General features: G+C 32.7%; 1 protein-coding gene and 1 long non-coding RNA gene across 2 annotated transcripts; both read right to left on the minus strand.

Moving 5' to 3' along the window:
- Positions 1-2,637: 2,637 nt before the first annotated feature.
- Positions 2,638-3,951, minus strand: LOC110018251 (mannose-specific lectin-like). Its single transcript, XM_020715515.1, has 2 exons — positions 3,892-3,951; positions 2,638-3,367 (listed from the first exon to the last, which is right to left on the minus strand). The coding sequence occupies exon 2, from the start codon at positions 3,288-3,290 to the stop codon at positions 2,811-2,813; it is 480 nt and encodes a 159-aa protein (XP_020571174.1). The 5' UTR covers positions 3,291-3,367; positions 3,892-3,951; the 3' UTR covers positions 2,638-2,810.
- Positions 3,952-8,237: 4,286 nt separating this feature from the next.
- LOC110018291 lies at positions 8,238-16,672 on the minus strand. The gene is made up of 3 exons (XR_002293346.1): positions 16,484-16,672; positions 16,111-16,330; positions 8,238-8,479 (listed from the first exon to the last, which is right to left on the minus strand). It is a non-coding gene; the product is annotated as an uncharacterized LOC110018291 (long non-coding RNA).
- Positions 16,673-18,452: the final 1,780 nt, after the last annotated feature.

Raw genomic sequence — 18,452 nt, forward strand, 5'->3', positions numbered from 1 at the left:
TATATATATATGTATGTATGTATGTATGTATGTATATGAGAGCAACTAACTAATTATAGACTTTTAGGGTTAGGGTCTGTTTGCGGCAGCTACAACTTATTAATAACTTGTTGTTAAGCTGATTAAAAATAATCTGTTGATAAGTTAGGTGCGATGGCTATTACAAATTTTATTTTTTTTTTTTGAAAAGCCAGACCGCTGTCAGAAAGCTGACACCGCACCTACATAGGTGTGGTATGAAAAAGCTGTTTTCAGCGTTTTGAAAACGCATAAGCTGTCAAAACACAGTTTACTTAAACAAGTCAGGTGCGCTTTCAAAACGCCACCGCACCAAATAAGCTGTCCCTCCCATGTCCCAAACGGACTCATAATGATAAATTCAATCAAACAGAATAGCATAATAGTATATAACTTATTCTTCATATAAACATGATAGCTTAAGTGAGCAGTTTAAGAAAGTAAATGGTAAACTATAAATAATTCTAAAGAAATATATTTATGTATATGAGATATTACATATGCAATTATGTGGTATCTATGTAACTTTTTATTTTATAATTTGTATTATGTCATAATTCATTTAAATTGTCTTTTTAATAAACCACTTTTTGAATTAAAAGTGATAGATTAAAAATGGAAAGAAAAAGTCAACCTCGAGGAACCAATTTAATTAGATTTGAAATAACTTTACAATGAAGATTCACAAAATTCTTACAACAAACAATTGTTTGCAATGAATACTAAAAATCCCAAAATTTTGAATAACATGTTTGTGATAAAATTCATTTTTATTATTCCTTCCAGCCATTTTTTGTCATTAAGTTATAATAAAATTTGACACACATTATATATATAATTGTACATCCACATGTCCCGTGATGTAGGCCAGCTATGTGATCCAACCAATACTACTCAGACAACTAGATCAACATCTAAGAAGTTCAGATAGTTTGCTAGATTATGCCCAAGTATACCCTCTCAAGGTAAACCCCTCACAGTGGGCAAAAACATAGAGAGCATCACTGCAGTGTGCCACTAATAGGCCGCCTCTCAAGATAAACCCTCTCACTCTAGCCTAACCTCGTGAAAGTACCCCTCATGATGGGTCATCATGCTTGTCTAACCCCTTTATATTTTTGAGACTCGTCAATTTTTATTGCCTTATCACGAGATGCGTCGTATCGCTCAGAGCATATTGCTTATTGGACCGATCCATATCTGATTGGAACACTTCGGTTTCCAATCAAGTTATGATACTTCCGCAATAGGAGTTATCTTACCAAGATGCTTGATAGAAGTATCATATATAGGTTGGGATGCTTTGGCTATCCAACCTCTTTGATGTTTTGACACAGTCATTTTTTTATTCCTCTGTCTAAGTGTCATGTCGTATCAGTTTAGACCTCTTTAATTATCTATCTGATCCATGTTGTCTAGTCAAAATATTATGATATTTGATTAGAAATAGGGTATTTTCCCCACTGAGAGTTGTCTTAGCCAATTCTCGCTGAAATTTTCATTGATACTTCATCAACAAAGACTAATTTGTTTGTTTTGAAAAATTCGTAGTGAAAATTACTTAGTTGGTGCTTATGAAAACACTCCAATGTTTGACCGTTGATTATACCTTGGTTTTTTGATGTTTTTTGATTGACTTGGTTAATTTTGTTCGCCTTGTCAAAGGACGTGTTGTATCAATTGATCAGTCAACCTATATTTGTTGAGATATCTAATATATCCCTAGCAAAAGTTAGCTAGCTATTTTGGAGGAACCCTCAGTGAGAGTCGTCATGCTAGTGCTTGTGAAAGCACCTTTGAAGTTGGACCATCTTATTTATCCGGCCCAATAATATTTTTAATCAACTTGGTTAATCCTTATTACCTTATCGAGGGAATGTTATATCAGCTTTCTAATCAGTCCATTTCCCGTCGGAGTACCTCAATACCCGGTTATATTATGATGCTTGCTCTTTTGATGGGATTACTTCAGTCAGTTAAAGTTGATACCCTTCAAAATAAGCATCTTATCATGCTTGGATTGCCTTGTGTATCTAGCAGTTATTTTAAACATACCACCTCAAACAACTTTGTCATGCGGTCACTTGTTCGATGCTCTACTCGATATTAACCATATTGACTTTCTAGTAAGTTCTTCGCACGAGAGCATTTTTTATGGTTGAGATTACCAATGCTAATCTAGTATTTTCCGTCATATAGAAAGCCTTGGCTATCTAGTTAGATGTATAGTTGGGATACATATCTCTTGTACCATTTGATGTATAGTCATGAGAATTAAATTATAGTTCAACACGAACTTAAGTTTATTTATATAACATCCACATATTTAAATGTCGCATAAAAATATTAATAAAATATACTTTTTAAAAGTAAAATCTATATTTTTAAAAGTATTTTGATATGATTATGCCACTAAAGTATTAGATAAGTAAATATTGTATGTTTCTAAATCCCCCCTCTTCCTTAAATTATATTTAAGAAAATAAATAATGATTTATTATTCATTCATATGTATGAATCAAAATTCTTTGTATCTCAAAACTATTTTATCTTAACGGCTAACACTTATCAATTATGGACCTATGGTAATAAATTCAAATACTCTTTCAAAGCAAATAGTGTAAACAACATTGCTAGAAGCCACCAATCACTTCTCAATAAGCTCACAGACAGACAGACAGTGCTGACACAAACTTAAAAACTTCACAGGAAGACGCTAGGAGCGCTTATTTAAAGTAACACATGCATGTGGGTCGGTGTAGAAACCAACTTATGGCCAACATCATATCTTTTTAAGGGTTCTTGGAATCAGGTTCCGTCGAGTTAGATAAACCATGGCTGATCTGACTCTGAACAAGCGCGCCGATGGACCACGTTGGGCTTTCGTATACCACAACATTTCCATTTGAATGGAGCACAAGAGCATATTTGCCATATCCCCCTCCTGTCTCGCTTCTCCATATCATTTTGCCCAAACCAGCGAAGATGATGAGTTCACCATTAGATTGCAGTTGCAGTCTACATTGGGTGCCCATTTCAACGGTGTTCGACGCCCAGATGGCTTCACCATTGTCATACAGCACTAAATTACAATCACTCTGCATTACAAATTTATAGCTGCCTGTTGATAGGGATTCCCCAGAGGCAAGTTTTTCACCAGATTTTAGAACATTGGTTAAGCTTGTGGAGGAGCATGATACGAAGAGGAGCAGTAGGATAGAAGAGGAAAGGAGAGTTGCTGAAGTTCCAGCAGAAGCAATATTGAAAGCCATGATGAGAGAGTACTGCTTTTAGAAGGATGGATGCAAGGGTTTACTTGCTATGATCTGTAGCTGCATTGTTGTCCTTTCTATTTATAGTCCATGAGGGCCGGCATGATTAAGAAAAAAACAAACAATGAAAATAATATACAGAATAATTGGAAACTTTTTTTACTTGATACTATTGTTATGAAAAACTACTGCTTTATAATTGTTATTGTTATTATTTTGAATATAAAATGGAGTGGGAATGTATGGTATTGATTTGATCCAGTCATGAGCAAGGATTCATTCATCTTTTTGTTATAATTTATAATTTATTTATTTATTTTTCAGCTAAGGAACACATTTACAGCTGATGAACCATACCATTACCATAAAAACTTCATCATATACCTTATCAGGTATTGAATATAAAAATGAAGTAAAATTAGTTTATCTGCATAAGGTCCAAGAAGTGCATGGAAATTTAGGAGTATCACAAAGTCGTATTAATTTGTAGTGAAAGAGTTTTGTGTTTAATATCTCGAAAACAAAAAAAGAATAATAATAATAAAGTTTTAAATTTTGGATACTCAGAGACCAAATAAGAGCGATGATATTGTAAGATAACCTTTGTGATTCCGGCCAAAGAAATTCACAGAGAAATAACAAAAGTCTAATCTTCCATTTCCACCCATTTGAAAGAGTTTTTCTCATGCAAAGGCGAAAAAATACTACATATGAACATCTGTTTATCCTGAAGACGCCGTGGATTGCAACACGCCGCTTGCAAGTGTGTGGTCTACGCCATCGTCCGAACTTGTGTTTTTGGATATCTTGAATTAATATTTTCTCTACAAATAGGAGAAATTTAATTCGTCAATGTTGTACATGTGACGAGCGATCTAGTCATATAATGGAGCACGTCCCACCTTCTCATTAATCCAATATCAAAAATAACAACTATAAATTACATAAATCTTATATTATTATATTATCATCCTAATTAATATAACCAGTTAATTTTAGAAGTCTATTCCTAAATTATTGTAAGTTGAATCTTCTATATTTGTGTTAAATGCTAATTTGTCCACGAATCACACCCCAAGTGTTAGAACGCAAAAAAGAAGAGAGAAAGAAAGAAATGAACTGTAATGAACATTGAAACGTCTTGCTTATCTCCCTTTTATCATAAATGATCTTCTTATTTAAAGGAGAGAGGATATACTATGTGATATTACATTTTTACCCTTGTTTTATTAATGGGATCTGTTATAGAATGTTATATGTATTTTACATGTATGAGTCTATTGTTCGGTTGTCCTATGACTTGGATGGCTAGGCTGGCATGACTTCAACTCGATAAGGCCGACTCAGACGAGTAGGCTGAGTCGGTTCAGTCCAGCGACCGATCTTAATTTGCTTCGGATCGGTAGGATTTACTCGATCAGCTAGACTTTATCGATCGGTTGATCTAGTCTGACTATCAACCATTGATCCCTATATGAGATGCTACACAATTGGTAGAATGAAACTAGGTTATCGAGCACAGAGTTAGCTACCATAACTTGACAAATAGATCATTCTTTGATAAGGAAACCCTTTGAGATCACTATGAGAATATATTGCATTACCAATTCTTGATCCTTAATGATGAATTTTGAGAGCGTCCGTGGGCTGTCGTTGATGGTGAGGAACTTGATTCTTTCTTCGGATCTGATTTGTCGATAGATAGATAGACACCTTCGCTCGACTTTTTAGCTTGGGTGCTTATAAGTCTTGCTATAGTTTAGTTATCTTGGAATCGGATCATTGATTTTATCCTTCTCCTGACTCGAGTAGCATTTGTCTTTAGCTTAGATGGTTGTATCAAATTGAATAAGTGGGGTCTCTTACAGGTCGTCTGTTGTTGGGCCCTACTTAGTTATAGTTTCTCTCTTCTGGACCGTTACATATTTTAGTTCTCTGATTCTTTTACTTCTTGAAAGTGGTGTTATAATAAGAATAAGAGAATTAAATGCAAAATTAAATATCATTTATTTCATAATCATAGCTACAACAATTGAACTCTATGGACTTTCGTGCCCATGCTTGTTATAAATAGGGCATGAAGGGATTTTTCTGATATCCTATATTTACTCTACATCTCCTCATCTGAGTTGGTAGGCTTTTAAACGTTTTTATGGACATCGTTTCCCTCAAGCATGCATCAAAATTTTCATTGAGTAGGAAGAATTTATCGAGCTCACTTTCGGTCATTGGAACTTGATGAGTAGTATCGCTGGTCTCGAGATCTCTCTAGTTAAGATTCCCGATCTCGAGCGGAACCCGGAGGTAGCAGGTACCGCCCGGAGGTAGCAGGTATGGGATTGCTCCAAGTTATCTCTGACGGTGATCGCATCTTCGTCAATAGAAAATTTTACCATTACGTGGTACACAGAGGTAACAGCCTTGAAGTTATTAAGCAGATGGCAGCGAAGATGGTGTTATAGGTTGTCGGCGAGTCAACTACCAACAAATCAAGAAATCCTCCATGCTTATAAACTGCTTGTACTTTTCCCCCAGGTAATTGATAGTGTGATTGTTCCCAATGCTTACTTCTCTCAACAGAGAAGCTATAGAGTGGGTTTGTTGCGGCAATCAGCCGGTCATTTCCAAAGCCCATCTTATCGAACACCGCATTAAATAAGATATTCATTGAACTGTCGATGCGATTAGGATGCTACCAATCTGGTAGTTGCTAATCAGCTAACGTCGTGACGACAATGAAATCATTGTAGGGATTCCCCTTGTGAGGCAGATCAGTGTCGGTAAAAAAGATGAGGGATGTGTGCTGCACCTAATTATGACGACGGTTATTTACAATTCGTCCGACCGAATCCTCTTCAGACTGGCTAGGCGAGAAACATCTCCTCTTCCGAAGATGGCAGAAACTATGCCAGCTATGTTGATGGCATGAGCTCGGACAAACTCGTCTGAAATTTCTTCTACTGGAGTTTTATCATGCCTCTAGGTTGTTGACCCAGAGCTAGGAACTCGATCTTTCAAGATCTAATCACCTCCTCGATCAAGCTCGAAAGGTGTCGGCATACCTATCATGGACATGGTCTTAGTAGTAAGCTTGGTACTTCTTCCAATCCCAGAGGTAAATTTAGATCTTCAATGGTGGCACTTTCGTAAAATACTCCTTATTCTGGATGTTTCCACTATCTCAACAATCAAGACTCTCAACGAAGTCGTTGTTGGCAGTTTGCGGTTGTGAGTCATTGTAGTGAGCCCACAACTGCTAGTCAGGATAGCGAACTTGAATGGTCGGATAAAAGAAAAAAAAAGAGTAGCAATAGCAACTTTTAAACAAAAAAACTATTTTATGTCCATGTAGTCTAATAAGTGCATGAAACTTTTGGGATTTTTCGACCTTTTAAACATTTTCATTAAAGTGAATTATCACAATCATTTTAATTTGCAATAAAATTAAGGGTATTTATCCAAAAAAAACAAATAATAGTAATTATTATTATAGTAATAATAATAAATTTTTATTTTTTGGATACTTTCTACCGAAACAAGTGCACCAATAATGTAATATTTGGTTTCGTAGGAGGGTCAAACTTTGACCTAATACATCTGCTCAATTCAAACCCGACATGAAAACTTTAAGTTTGGATTGTCCGGATTAATTTTCAGATTGGCTTCGGGTGAAAAATCCCAAAGCATTTATTTTTTTGGATTAGGTTGAGGTTGACTTTCTAACCCAGAAATAACCTGTCAATCTAAAATTAACCAAATTTTGGCCCATCAACACGAACTTGGCTGGAAATTATCTTGATTTTACCGAAATAACTATTATGCATATATTGAATATATGTTATGTGTGTCGGGTTAGGTCAATCAAGTTGATGGTGGCTGGATTCAATTTACCTTCTGACTCATTTAATTTCCGAGTTGAATTAGGGTTAAACAGTTTTAGATCGGGTCAATCTCAGATCAAACTTGGACTACAATTTACTATCCTCAATGACAAAGTAAAAATTTGATCCTTAATATCATGACGCAATTCTTTTTTCAAATTTGATATTTAATAATACTTCAAGAAATAGCTCATAATTATATATGGCATCGTAGTGGCAAGCATTTTCTCAATTTAGGCAACTGATCCAAATTAATCTTAGAAATCAAACAACACAATTACCAATAATATTCAAAGCATAAGTACTTGGAAACCACATTGGGCTTGCGTATAGCATAACATTCCCATTTGGTCGGAGAATAAGAGCGTACTTGTCGTATGCTCCTCCTGTCTTGCTCCTCCACACCATGGAACTTGAAGAAGAAATGGAAGTAGCAGTTAACGCCCATTTCAAGGGTGTTTTGACGCCCAGGTAGTGTCTTCGTTACTATACAACACTAAATTGCAGTCACTTTGCATTGTAAATTTATAATTTTTAAATTGATAAGAAGTCCCATTAGGTTCTTTGCACTTTTTTAGAAAATTTCCAAAGCTTGTAAAGGAGGAGGATGCAATGAGGCTTAGGAGGATGGAAGAGGAAAGAAGAGTAGCTGAAGTTCTAGTTGAGGTGCTTTTGAGAGCCATGATAAGACAGATGAAGGTTTGGTTTCTAATTTACCTTTTTCAGAGGGGTAGTTAGAATGACTATAACTGCCTTCTTTCCCTTTCTATTCATTTTATGAAAGGCCGGCAAGATTGGAGAAAATTTAAACACGGGTTACTTGAAACATTTTTATCTTGTTCGGCTAAATATGCAAATACATGAATTGAGTGATGTGTATGTCAATCTTCCTATCTATAAAAAGTGTGATGACAGGCATGCTTGCGGTTGAGATGATGGTCAAATGATTGGACATTTCTTTTCATATCAAAAGATCCCATGCTCAAAGACAAGCTTTACTCGTTTTCAAAATAACTGCATATTGTATTGTATTGATTAGTACTTGCATGAGATAATAATTTACGAGTCGCACTAACATGCAGTGATGATTAAAATATTTCAATATTCGAGTATTAAGTACAATGTTTAATATTAAAATTAGAATTCAATTACATTAAGTATGCATGCTTCGTTGTCACAATTTCAAAGAATGGCCAAAAACAATGTTTGGCGCATGCAAAATAATCTGCCTTACTCTTCTTCCATGGCATCAACCTCAGCTACTACCTCCACTTCTGGTTTCAACAGAATGATCTTTGTTGACAAAACCTTTGCAAAGACAGAAGGCAAAAAAACTTTAGTAACTCTATCCATTAATAGGAATGATACAGCATACATATTATATTGTTGTATTCTTATCTATATATTGTATTTCAAATAGGTTAAGCCCTGTAATTTTTCCCCCATTTCAGGATTTTCCACATACAAAGTCGAAGTGTCTCCTCCTACATAATAATCTTTCATCATCTGAATGTGTTTGATTTTCGTACAATACTAAGACGATAATTCATTACTCTACTGCCCCCAAATCTTCCGACATGCATCAGTGTTGTATTCTTATATACGTGCTTTTAAAAGGTTCGTGTTACATTCAAAATAAAATTCTAAAACAGCCATTTAAATAAATATCAGAGTTGTGATACAAACTCTAGAATTTCTTTTGTTTATATTTTATCTTCTGTAAATGCTTATTTCTAAATGTATAATGGTTTTGTTATAATGAAAAATATAAGAAATTCTTGAAGGATTAGATGAATGCGTTAACTAGGGTTTCAAGAGAACAAATGCACTCAATGACCAGTTGATATTTGTTCATATATAGCCAAATAATATTTGTGCATTTATATTATTGAATAATAAAACAAAATTTTAAAAATTCATACAAATCAAAATAAATATAGATTTAAACATTTTATTATTAATATTCAAAAATTCATCATACAACATAAGTACATCTACTAAATTAAAAGCTACAAATTCAATCACATCTACTAACTGGGCTATATGTTCAAATCATTAATAACAAATACATAAATAATTAGGCTCAATTAAAGCTCAATTACGGCTCAAATTCAATAAGAAAAATTAGAAACAAACTTGGACAAGATTTTAAAACTAGAGTTACATTCAAAGTCAGGTCAAACTAGATAAAAGAAAATAAATGAAAGACTTTGAAAAAGAAGATTCTCATTTTAGTTCAGTTCATTTATAAAGATCATGCTAATTAATTATACTTGCATAAAATAGTTAGCCTTTGATAGAGTAAACTTCACTTGCATGTCTTCTTACAGTTTCAATGCTTTGAAGAACGTAGATAATTTAAATATGATATTTTATTATTTTAACATGCATGCCTTAGAGCAAAATTTCTAACAATCATTGTCAGGTCCCCAGTCTCTGATGCGAAAAATGAAAGATTGTATTAGGTAGTCCACGACTAGCATAAAGTTTGTCGAAAAACTATCATATAAATTATTTAAATCATTGTGCCAATGCTAGTGTCCTGGAAGCAACGTGTTGTAGGACCAGAATACAGTGAAAAGAGTGCAAGGGCCACAGCACCGGCACCCAAATATAGTGTTAAGTAAATAAGGATGCCCACTTTAGAGAAGATGTAGACAAAGAAATTAGTCTATGAAATCAATATTATGATAAGAACTTGGAATATAGTGAGCGTTTTAGATATCTCGGGTCTATTGTTCAAAGTGATGATGATATATCTGGGTAGGTTATTAGTAGAATTCAAGTTGACTGACTGGTTGAAGTGGAGGGTGGAGGTAAGCACAGGTCTATTGTTCAATAGAAAAGTACTCCTTCAACTGAAAGGAAATTTTTATAAGATGGTGGTGAGACCTGCAATGTTCTATGGCACAAAATGTTGGTCTTTTAAAAGAGAAACATAAAATAAAGTTCAAGTGTTGCCAAGCAAGGAATGTTTAAGTGGATGAGTAGCTTGACACTTAGAGACAAAATTAAAAATGAATATATTCATGATAGAGTTGGTGTTGCTCCAATGACAGATAAAATTAGAGAGAGTCGTCTTAGATGATTTGGTCACTTTAAAAGTCAACCATTTGATGATCCAACTAGTAGAGTAGACTCGACTTTTGTTAAAAAAATGCACAGGCAGGCCTAGAAAAACTTGGGCAAATTGTATAAAGAATGATCTAGATATATTAGAATTAAATGAAAATAAGAAGACTCAATAGTACGCAATGGAGAAAAAGGATTCATGTAGCCGACCCCACTTAGTGGGATAAAGGCTTGTTATTGTAAAAGAACTTCAAATATAGGTGTTATCACAGATAAATTAATGAAATTAGTAGATATTATGGTTCATAGGAAAATAAATATCTTATACATTCAAGAAACTAAATGTGTTGGAAAAAGCTTAAAAAAGATTGATAGTTTTGCTTTTAAACTTTGGTATTCAAGGAGTCGTACTAAAAATAGCATGGGTGTAATTATATAGAAAACTGAAAAATAATGTTATAAAAACTAATACAGTTGGAGATAAAATTATAATTCTAAAAATTGTTGTTGATGCTAAGATTCTTAATATTATAAATGTCTATATTCCCCAAGTAGGTTGGGATATATGTTCAAAATAAAATTTTTGGAATGACCAAAAAAATAAATACAAAAGATATCTCTTGAAGAGCAAACCTTTATTTGAGAAAATTTAAATGGGCATGATGGTAAAACTGTATAAATTTTAAAAAGTATTCATGATTGCTATGATTTTGAAATGATTAATGAGAAGGATAACAGTCATATTGAATTTTGTTTTAAAATGTGATTTTGGTATTGCTGATACTTTATTTTAACAAATAGATAAATTTATTATAACTTATAAGAATGAATTGTTGATTTAGAAAGCCTATGATAAGGTTTCAGAAAAAGCTTTGGAGAGTTCTAGAAGAAAAAGGTGTTCATATTACTTCTATTCAAGTCATTAAAGATGTGTACTAGACTTGTTACTTGTGTTCGAACACAAGAAGGATTGACCAAGTATTTTCCTATTTCAGTATTTCAGTTAGATAGTTAGATTACATCAAAGATCGACTTTAAGCCCATATCTTTTTGTTATCTTTTTGTTATACTTATGAATGTTCTTACAGGACATTAATAGGAGGACGTGCCTTGGTGTCATGCTTTTTGTCGATAATATCCTTCTTGTGAATAAAATTAGAGTTCAAGAAAAACTTGAAAAGTTTGAATTATGGAGGTCAACTTGAGAGTGAAAGGCTTTCCTTTGAGTGGATCTAAAACTGAATACATTGAATATAATTTTAGTAATAATAGAACTAGTGGCGAAGTTAAAACAATTGTTGATCAAGTCATTAAAAGGAATGAACGTTTCGGATATCTCGGGTCTTTTGCTCATAGTGATGGCAATATAGATAGGAATGTTATATGTACATATCATGTCAGATGGTTGAAGTGGAGAACGTATTGGGTCTATTATGTGATAAAAAAGTATCACCTAGGCTTAAAGGAAAATTTAATAAGATGGTGGTAAGACCTGTAATATTGTATGGTGCAAAAAGTTGGCCTATAAAAGAGAAGCATAAAATTAAGTATTGTCGAGATGAGAATACGTGGGTGTGTGAGTAGTTTTTCACTAGGAGATAATTGTGAAACATATATATTTGTAGAAAGGGTTCGGAGTAGCTCCAGTGGCAAACAAGAGTAGTTGCCTTAGATGGTTTCATCACATTAAATGCCGACCATCTAATGATCCAGTAAAGAAAGTGGATGTTATAGATATAACTTATGCTAAGAAAAGTAGAGATAGACATAAAAAGAATTGAGCATGTTGTATAAAAAAAATGATATAATTTATTAGAATTAAATGAAAATAAAAAACTCAATAGGACACAAATGAGAAAAAGGATTCATGAAGCGAACACCACACTTAGTGGGATAAAGGACACAAATGAGAAAAAAGATTCATGCAGCGAACACCACATCTAGTGGGATAAAGTCTTGTTGTTGTTGTCACCTCAAGCTAAATCTCTTCACATGTTATGCAAAGTATCAATCAACAAACATTATCAAGAAAAAACAAACATATAATATGAAAATAATGAAACTATTTCAAAGAGATTTTCTTCAATTGTGTACTTATATATACTGAATATATAAATTGGTTATTTTAAGTCTATTACTAGAAAACTTATGAGCAAAATATCAAAAATTTATATTTAAATTCTAAAAATTAAAACACTATACTTTTGAAGATAAATAACATTTAAATATTATTTAATTACATAAACATAATCCACTCAATTTGCATGCACCAAGCACATGTGCATTTTTATTGAATGTAACTAAAGGTACTTACCAGTGTGGCCCTTAGCGAAAGACTAGCCTCTAGAACTAATATATGTCTGAGGATTTGGTAACCGGTAGTTCCTCAAATAATACGTTTTGCTTTGTTTTGAAATGCGCAGGTGAGAGGAGAAAAAAAATAAGAAAATTTGCATACATACTTTAATTCATATGTATTTACATATCTAACACTTAAACTTCAATTTTTACATATGTCAACTTATGCATGAGGTGTATTTCACTTTTTAATAGTTAAAATAGTGATATTTTTCATATGATATGAAAGAAATTGGTGGTATAAATGCAAAAAGTAAAATTTAAGTGTTAGATATGTAAATACATAGGAATTCGGTGGTATGTACGTAAATGCCTCAAAGAATAAATGTTGTGTTAGACAGAGAAGGGAGGTTAAAGGAAAATTCCTTAGTTATCACACAAACATCAACATTGCTCTGGCTTTCCAAATCATTGAAGATACCATAACATATGGCCTCACAAACAACTTTTATTCCATCCTCCCACTGCACCAAGATATCAAAAGCAAGTCAAACAATTTTGACTAAATCGCTTTTGAAAGAAAAAAAAAAAACTTAAATGCCAATATTGCATGATCTGCTCATTTTGTTATTTACAATTTCACGAGTAGTTAAAATTTGAAAAAGTAAGTACAAGAAAGCCAACAATAGTATTAGTTTGATAAATTTATTTTTAGCCCTATTAATAGCATTCATAAAAAATAAATTCAGAAATTCACAAGCAAAAATTTAAACATAAGCAGAATTATAGAGCGACAGAAATATAACATTGTGTAATGTTAGTCTAACGGACCAAAATTTAACACCAAATTATGATTATACAAATCAGAGGTCAAAATGGGAATGACCAAAAACCAATCAAGTAAAGTTTTGGATAACCGTAGAATTTTTTTTCAAATAAGGTATAATGTACACTTGAGTTCCTAAAAATTTTAGCTCAATAAAATGACAGTTTATGCCCCTACAAAAGAAACTTTTTTTGATAAAAATAATTTTAAAAAAACATTTTATCCAATAGTGGATGAAAAATTAGACTAATTTGAGCTAACTATTTCATAGAATTATTATAATTTACATATAATGATGTGTAAGCTTTAGAAGCTTCCAAGTGAAGCAAGAATTTCAGCTTCAAAATTACAAAGCTTGAAGATCATTGAACTTCAAGCCCATTGTTTTCAAGAGTTTTTGGAGAGTGTCGCCTCTAGAAAAAGCAGAAGCAAGCTCAGAATCAAAGTTTTCTTAGCGAACTTGATGTGTCTCAAAAGAGACCAAATATAAGAAAAAATCCAGAAAATTGACAACATCTCCTGAAATAAAACTCCCAAAGCATTAGAATTTTTATATGACTCCTCAAACATCACATGTAAGCTATAAATTTGCTGCTATTAAACTTTCAAAGGATGGATATTTTCCTTCGTTATGAATCATAATCGTATTTTGTTGCATGTTAGAGAACAGTTTTAATGCTCATAGAGTTCTAAAGTCTGATCATCCATAGTTCAAAGCCACAAGGACAACATATAGCCCAATTGTTTTTTTTCCCAGAGAAAGGCTAAAGACCTCCAACTCTCAAATGAATAACTATAAGATTTGGCATAAACCTGAAAAAATTAAGAGAATCGAGGAATATATAACTATGCAGCAGTTCAATAAAAAGAATGATGATTCTCGCATCATTCAGGAACTGCACAAGTATAAAACTGAGCTCTGTGATCTTGATGAAGAGTTTGATAGCTCATAAGAACCACTCAAGCTTCTAGAATTCTCTCCCGTTATAAAATGAAAATAAATGAATAAAACTATTGATTGGATGTAAAATATAAAATCATTCAAGGGTCATTTAGAACTATGCTAAAAGCATTAATTGCTTAATCATCAAATATGTATACACTTGTATCCACCTTATCATCAAAAGCCATGTATGGTGCAATGGCGCAACCCTAACCATGCCTGGGTCGAAAAGCAAATTAAGCAATCATTCTACATAAAAAGCCCTCATATTATCTGTGCTAGCATAAATATGTCGGGTTCATCAAGATTTACCTATTGCCAAAAGAAAAAGTGCCCAAAATTCAAGAATCCACATGAAGGCAAAAACAAAGTTTTATCCGCTAGAGAGACTAGCTGAATTCTAATAGGATGTGTAAATCTATGAAAAAATAGAGTAACCTCATACTATAAATCAAGAGTAAAAAAAATTTCTATCACGCCTCAGTGTCTGCAGTTGATGTTTGGGGCCATGTAATGAATCATTTAACAATTCTTATCAGCAACTATAGGTCCTTCTGTTGCTCTCATATCAGCTCCAAGAATAACCCCAGCTTGAATAAGTTATAATAGCAAATGAAAAAAGGATGAGTAGGCAGAAGTGATTCTATAATAGAGCTTCAGAATATTGTATAGACTACAAAGAGAACAGTACTTGGCAATAATAAAAGAAAAAAGAATTCTACATTGCAAGTATGATATCATACAAGTTGACGACCATAAAAAAATTGATATTTTTCTACAATACTTGAATTTGTTGGAGCATGCCTGATAAATGTCTCTAGGATCCAAATTAGAAAAACTAAAAACACAAAAATATAGTGACGGTGGTTTGAAACTTGCCTCCAATTTAGTTAAATCAATGTCTCAATTGCAACGAATTATTATGTTTGTTCATGGATTCCTTTATAATTCCCATAATTGATTATCATTAAACAAAAAAAAATTGCTATTTTTACTTGAATATTCTTCACATATCAATTTATTACATAACTATAAACAAATTGCAGTACTAAGAATAAGATTCTTTGTTTATATATCTATCGTCTGAAGTTATAGATGAACATGTAATGTGTGTTGAAGCAAAAAGATCCTCCACAAAGTAAAATGAGAAAATACTCTGAGCAGTATGCAAGTTAGAATTGTTTTCACTGATCTGCATCAGAAATAGCTTTATAAAGTATCACGTCAATTTGTCAAATGCTCTATTTTTGTTGATCATTGTAGGCCTCTTAGTTATTGATACTAAGAATCTGTTTGGAGAACCTTTAAAATTGCTTTCCATTTTATAGAAAACAATTTTCACATTTTCAGCTTTGTTGGATTGGTATACTTTTTTAAAAGTGCTTCTCACAAAACATCATTTTGTTGTTATTTTAGTTCGTAATTTCTACTTGACTTTAAAAGACAACTTTTGTAGAACAACTATTAAACAAATATTTTGAAAAACAAGGCCTAAGTAGAAATTTACCTATTGCATTCACAGAATTTTGCATGCATAGCAGCTACAGAGCTGACCTAAGAGGCTACCACGCAGAGAGGTCAAAAGACAGTATGTCATACATATAGTGTGTAAAATAAAAGAAACAAAAAGTTCATCATCAGCATCATAGTGATCCTTCCAATTATTTCACATCAGCTTTATTGGTAGACAAAAAAGAGACTAAACTATGAAAAAGAACGGTTCTTTTTCACTGGTAACAACATGGAAAATGAAAGTCACGAATTCCATTAATGGAAGAAGTAAACGAAAACATCAAGCACCTCAAAAATTAAGCCAACAATGATGGTTCATGTCTTCCTGAAACCGGTAGATGAATTCCCTTCTTCACGAGCATATCATTCCTCCGGCACATATCAAAACTTAACCCACCCTTTGTGGGGTGGGGGGTGCGGGCGGGGCATTTAACAAAGCTTTCACAATCCTGGAACAATACAAAAACCCTATAATTCAACCACACATACGCAGCCGGAAGCATTTATTCTGCAAAAACAAAGATCAAACACCCATTCAGAATTCACTATAAACGAAAGATAACACAGACAATAGTTTCAAATCCCCCATTTTTTACAATCAATGGTTGTTTTCCAAGCTAGAAAATCGAATAGATCAGATTTATTGCAGGAAGACACTTACCGATCTGAAGGAGATGTGCAGAAATGAAGAATATTCTGTAGTCAAAAGTACGATGCAATTCGATACAACTTTCTTGCGCGAGGGGTAGAAGCACCCTAAAAAGGTCTAGACTGGAAAAATGTTGATTTGGTATGCCCGATGGCTCGGATTGAGCTCTTTAGCAGCGGACCAACGAGTTAAATTTAGCTCTGATCGAATTAAAATTTCGATTGACTTGAGTCTAGGTCCAATCAAATTAGTTTGAGATCCTATCAAATTGTATATCAGTATGACTTTAATGCGTATGAGTCATACTTGGGTTGGATCAAATTTGAGCCCATTGTGAACCAAAATCATATCGTTTTAAAATTAGGTCAGTGTAAGGCTCGGGTTCGGCTGTAAATAGTTTACCACCTCTAGCCAAAAGCTCTTCTCCAAGCGAAAGTTGTATTGTTGTGTGTATGTCACTACCCACAATCATGATTTATTGGGAAGTAAATTTTGATGGTGATAATATTATAGAAAGCTCTTGTTTATGATATTAATATTTTGCAATTTCTACTCTGAAGAGATAGATTTTAAATTTTAATGATATTCTAACTATTGACCGCTTACATTGTCATTGCTGTCGCTTAAGCTAGCCTAGGAATATAATCATTGTTGGATATGTCATCTATTATTATATGTAAAAGCATATTTTGATCTTACAATAGAAATAAATCAAGCACATTTAGAAATGGTGAGAAATATCAAGGAGATCTTAGTTGATCATTGGATGAATTAATCTACAAGAACCTAGTAGAATTCTTATGAGATTATGAGTTAAATCGAGCTATGAAAACAATTTATAAAAAAAGCCAAATCTCAGAGAGTTTAACAAGGAATTTCACTGTGATAAAGTTTTTTCAAGTTAAGGTTCAACATCACATGTGCCCATACTCAAACAATGCTCGCCTATTTGTGATGATCAAGATAAAAGCTACAAAGTTGACTATATAGCATGATTGTATAAAGATTATATAAATTCTAAGCTTCATATTGCTAATTGTATGGAAAATGAGTTAGGTTGATAATCAACTGCTAATCAAAAACATTGATGGAGTTCAAGATTGACGGTGAATTCCCACAGTGAATTTTTTAAGGAGAACCCTTTGTTAATTGATTTGTGCTCTTAGTAAGTGATTGAGTTAATTAAGTTTATAACCTTGAATGGACAGCATAGAGTTCCAAAAATCAAATAAAATTTATGAAGATTAAGAGAGTATTTTTTGTCCAATGAGCTAATTTATACTAAAATGTATGTTACCAAGGTCTTAACTAAGCCAAACAATTGAATTGAGATACTAACATCAATTGATGGTTTAAGCTACGAACAGGAAAATGAAATAGGTGTGCACTTTTCACACTTTCATATGATATTATATGAACCCCTTCCCACATAATTAATTACAATATACAATTTATGTGAAATATAATTTACAATGGAAGTGAGTAAACAAACACTATGCAAAATCTAAGAGTATAACAACTAACTTAAATATGCAACCTTATGTGAGAGTAAAAGGATATAATATGCACAATGTATACAAAATATTTTAAATAAACATCCAAGTGGCCAATCATAATCTAAAAATTTACACACAATAATGTTAGAAGTCAAATACATTGTCTTACATAATCTTATAAATGACACCAAATAAGTTATTTGTAATGGTAATGAATAAGTGATTTACTATTAAACAATTTTCTTATGGTGAACTCAACATTCACCTGTTAATTTAGTTTAAAATTTTAAATTAATAGTTTACCAAGTGATAAAAAAAATAATTAACATAATGGTGATATGTAAATGATAAACCTAATATAAGTGATTGAATTGTAAACATCTTGATAAAAGTTCATTTTGCTACATAAGTAAACATGCAATGTGTCCAAATACAAGTACTATGATTGTGATTATAAGATAATACTATATATATATATATATATA

This window comes from Phalaenopsis equestris, unplaced genomic scaffold (genome assembly GCF_001263595.1).
Source record: "Phalaenopsis equestris unplaced genomic scaffold, ASM126359v1 Scaffold000006, whole genome shotgun sequence".
Taxonomy (NCBI): Eukaryota; Viridiplantae; Streptophyta; class Magnoliopsida; order Asparagales; family Orchidaceae; genus Phalaenopsis; species Phalaenopsis equestris.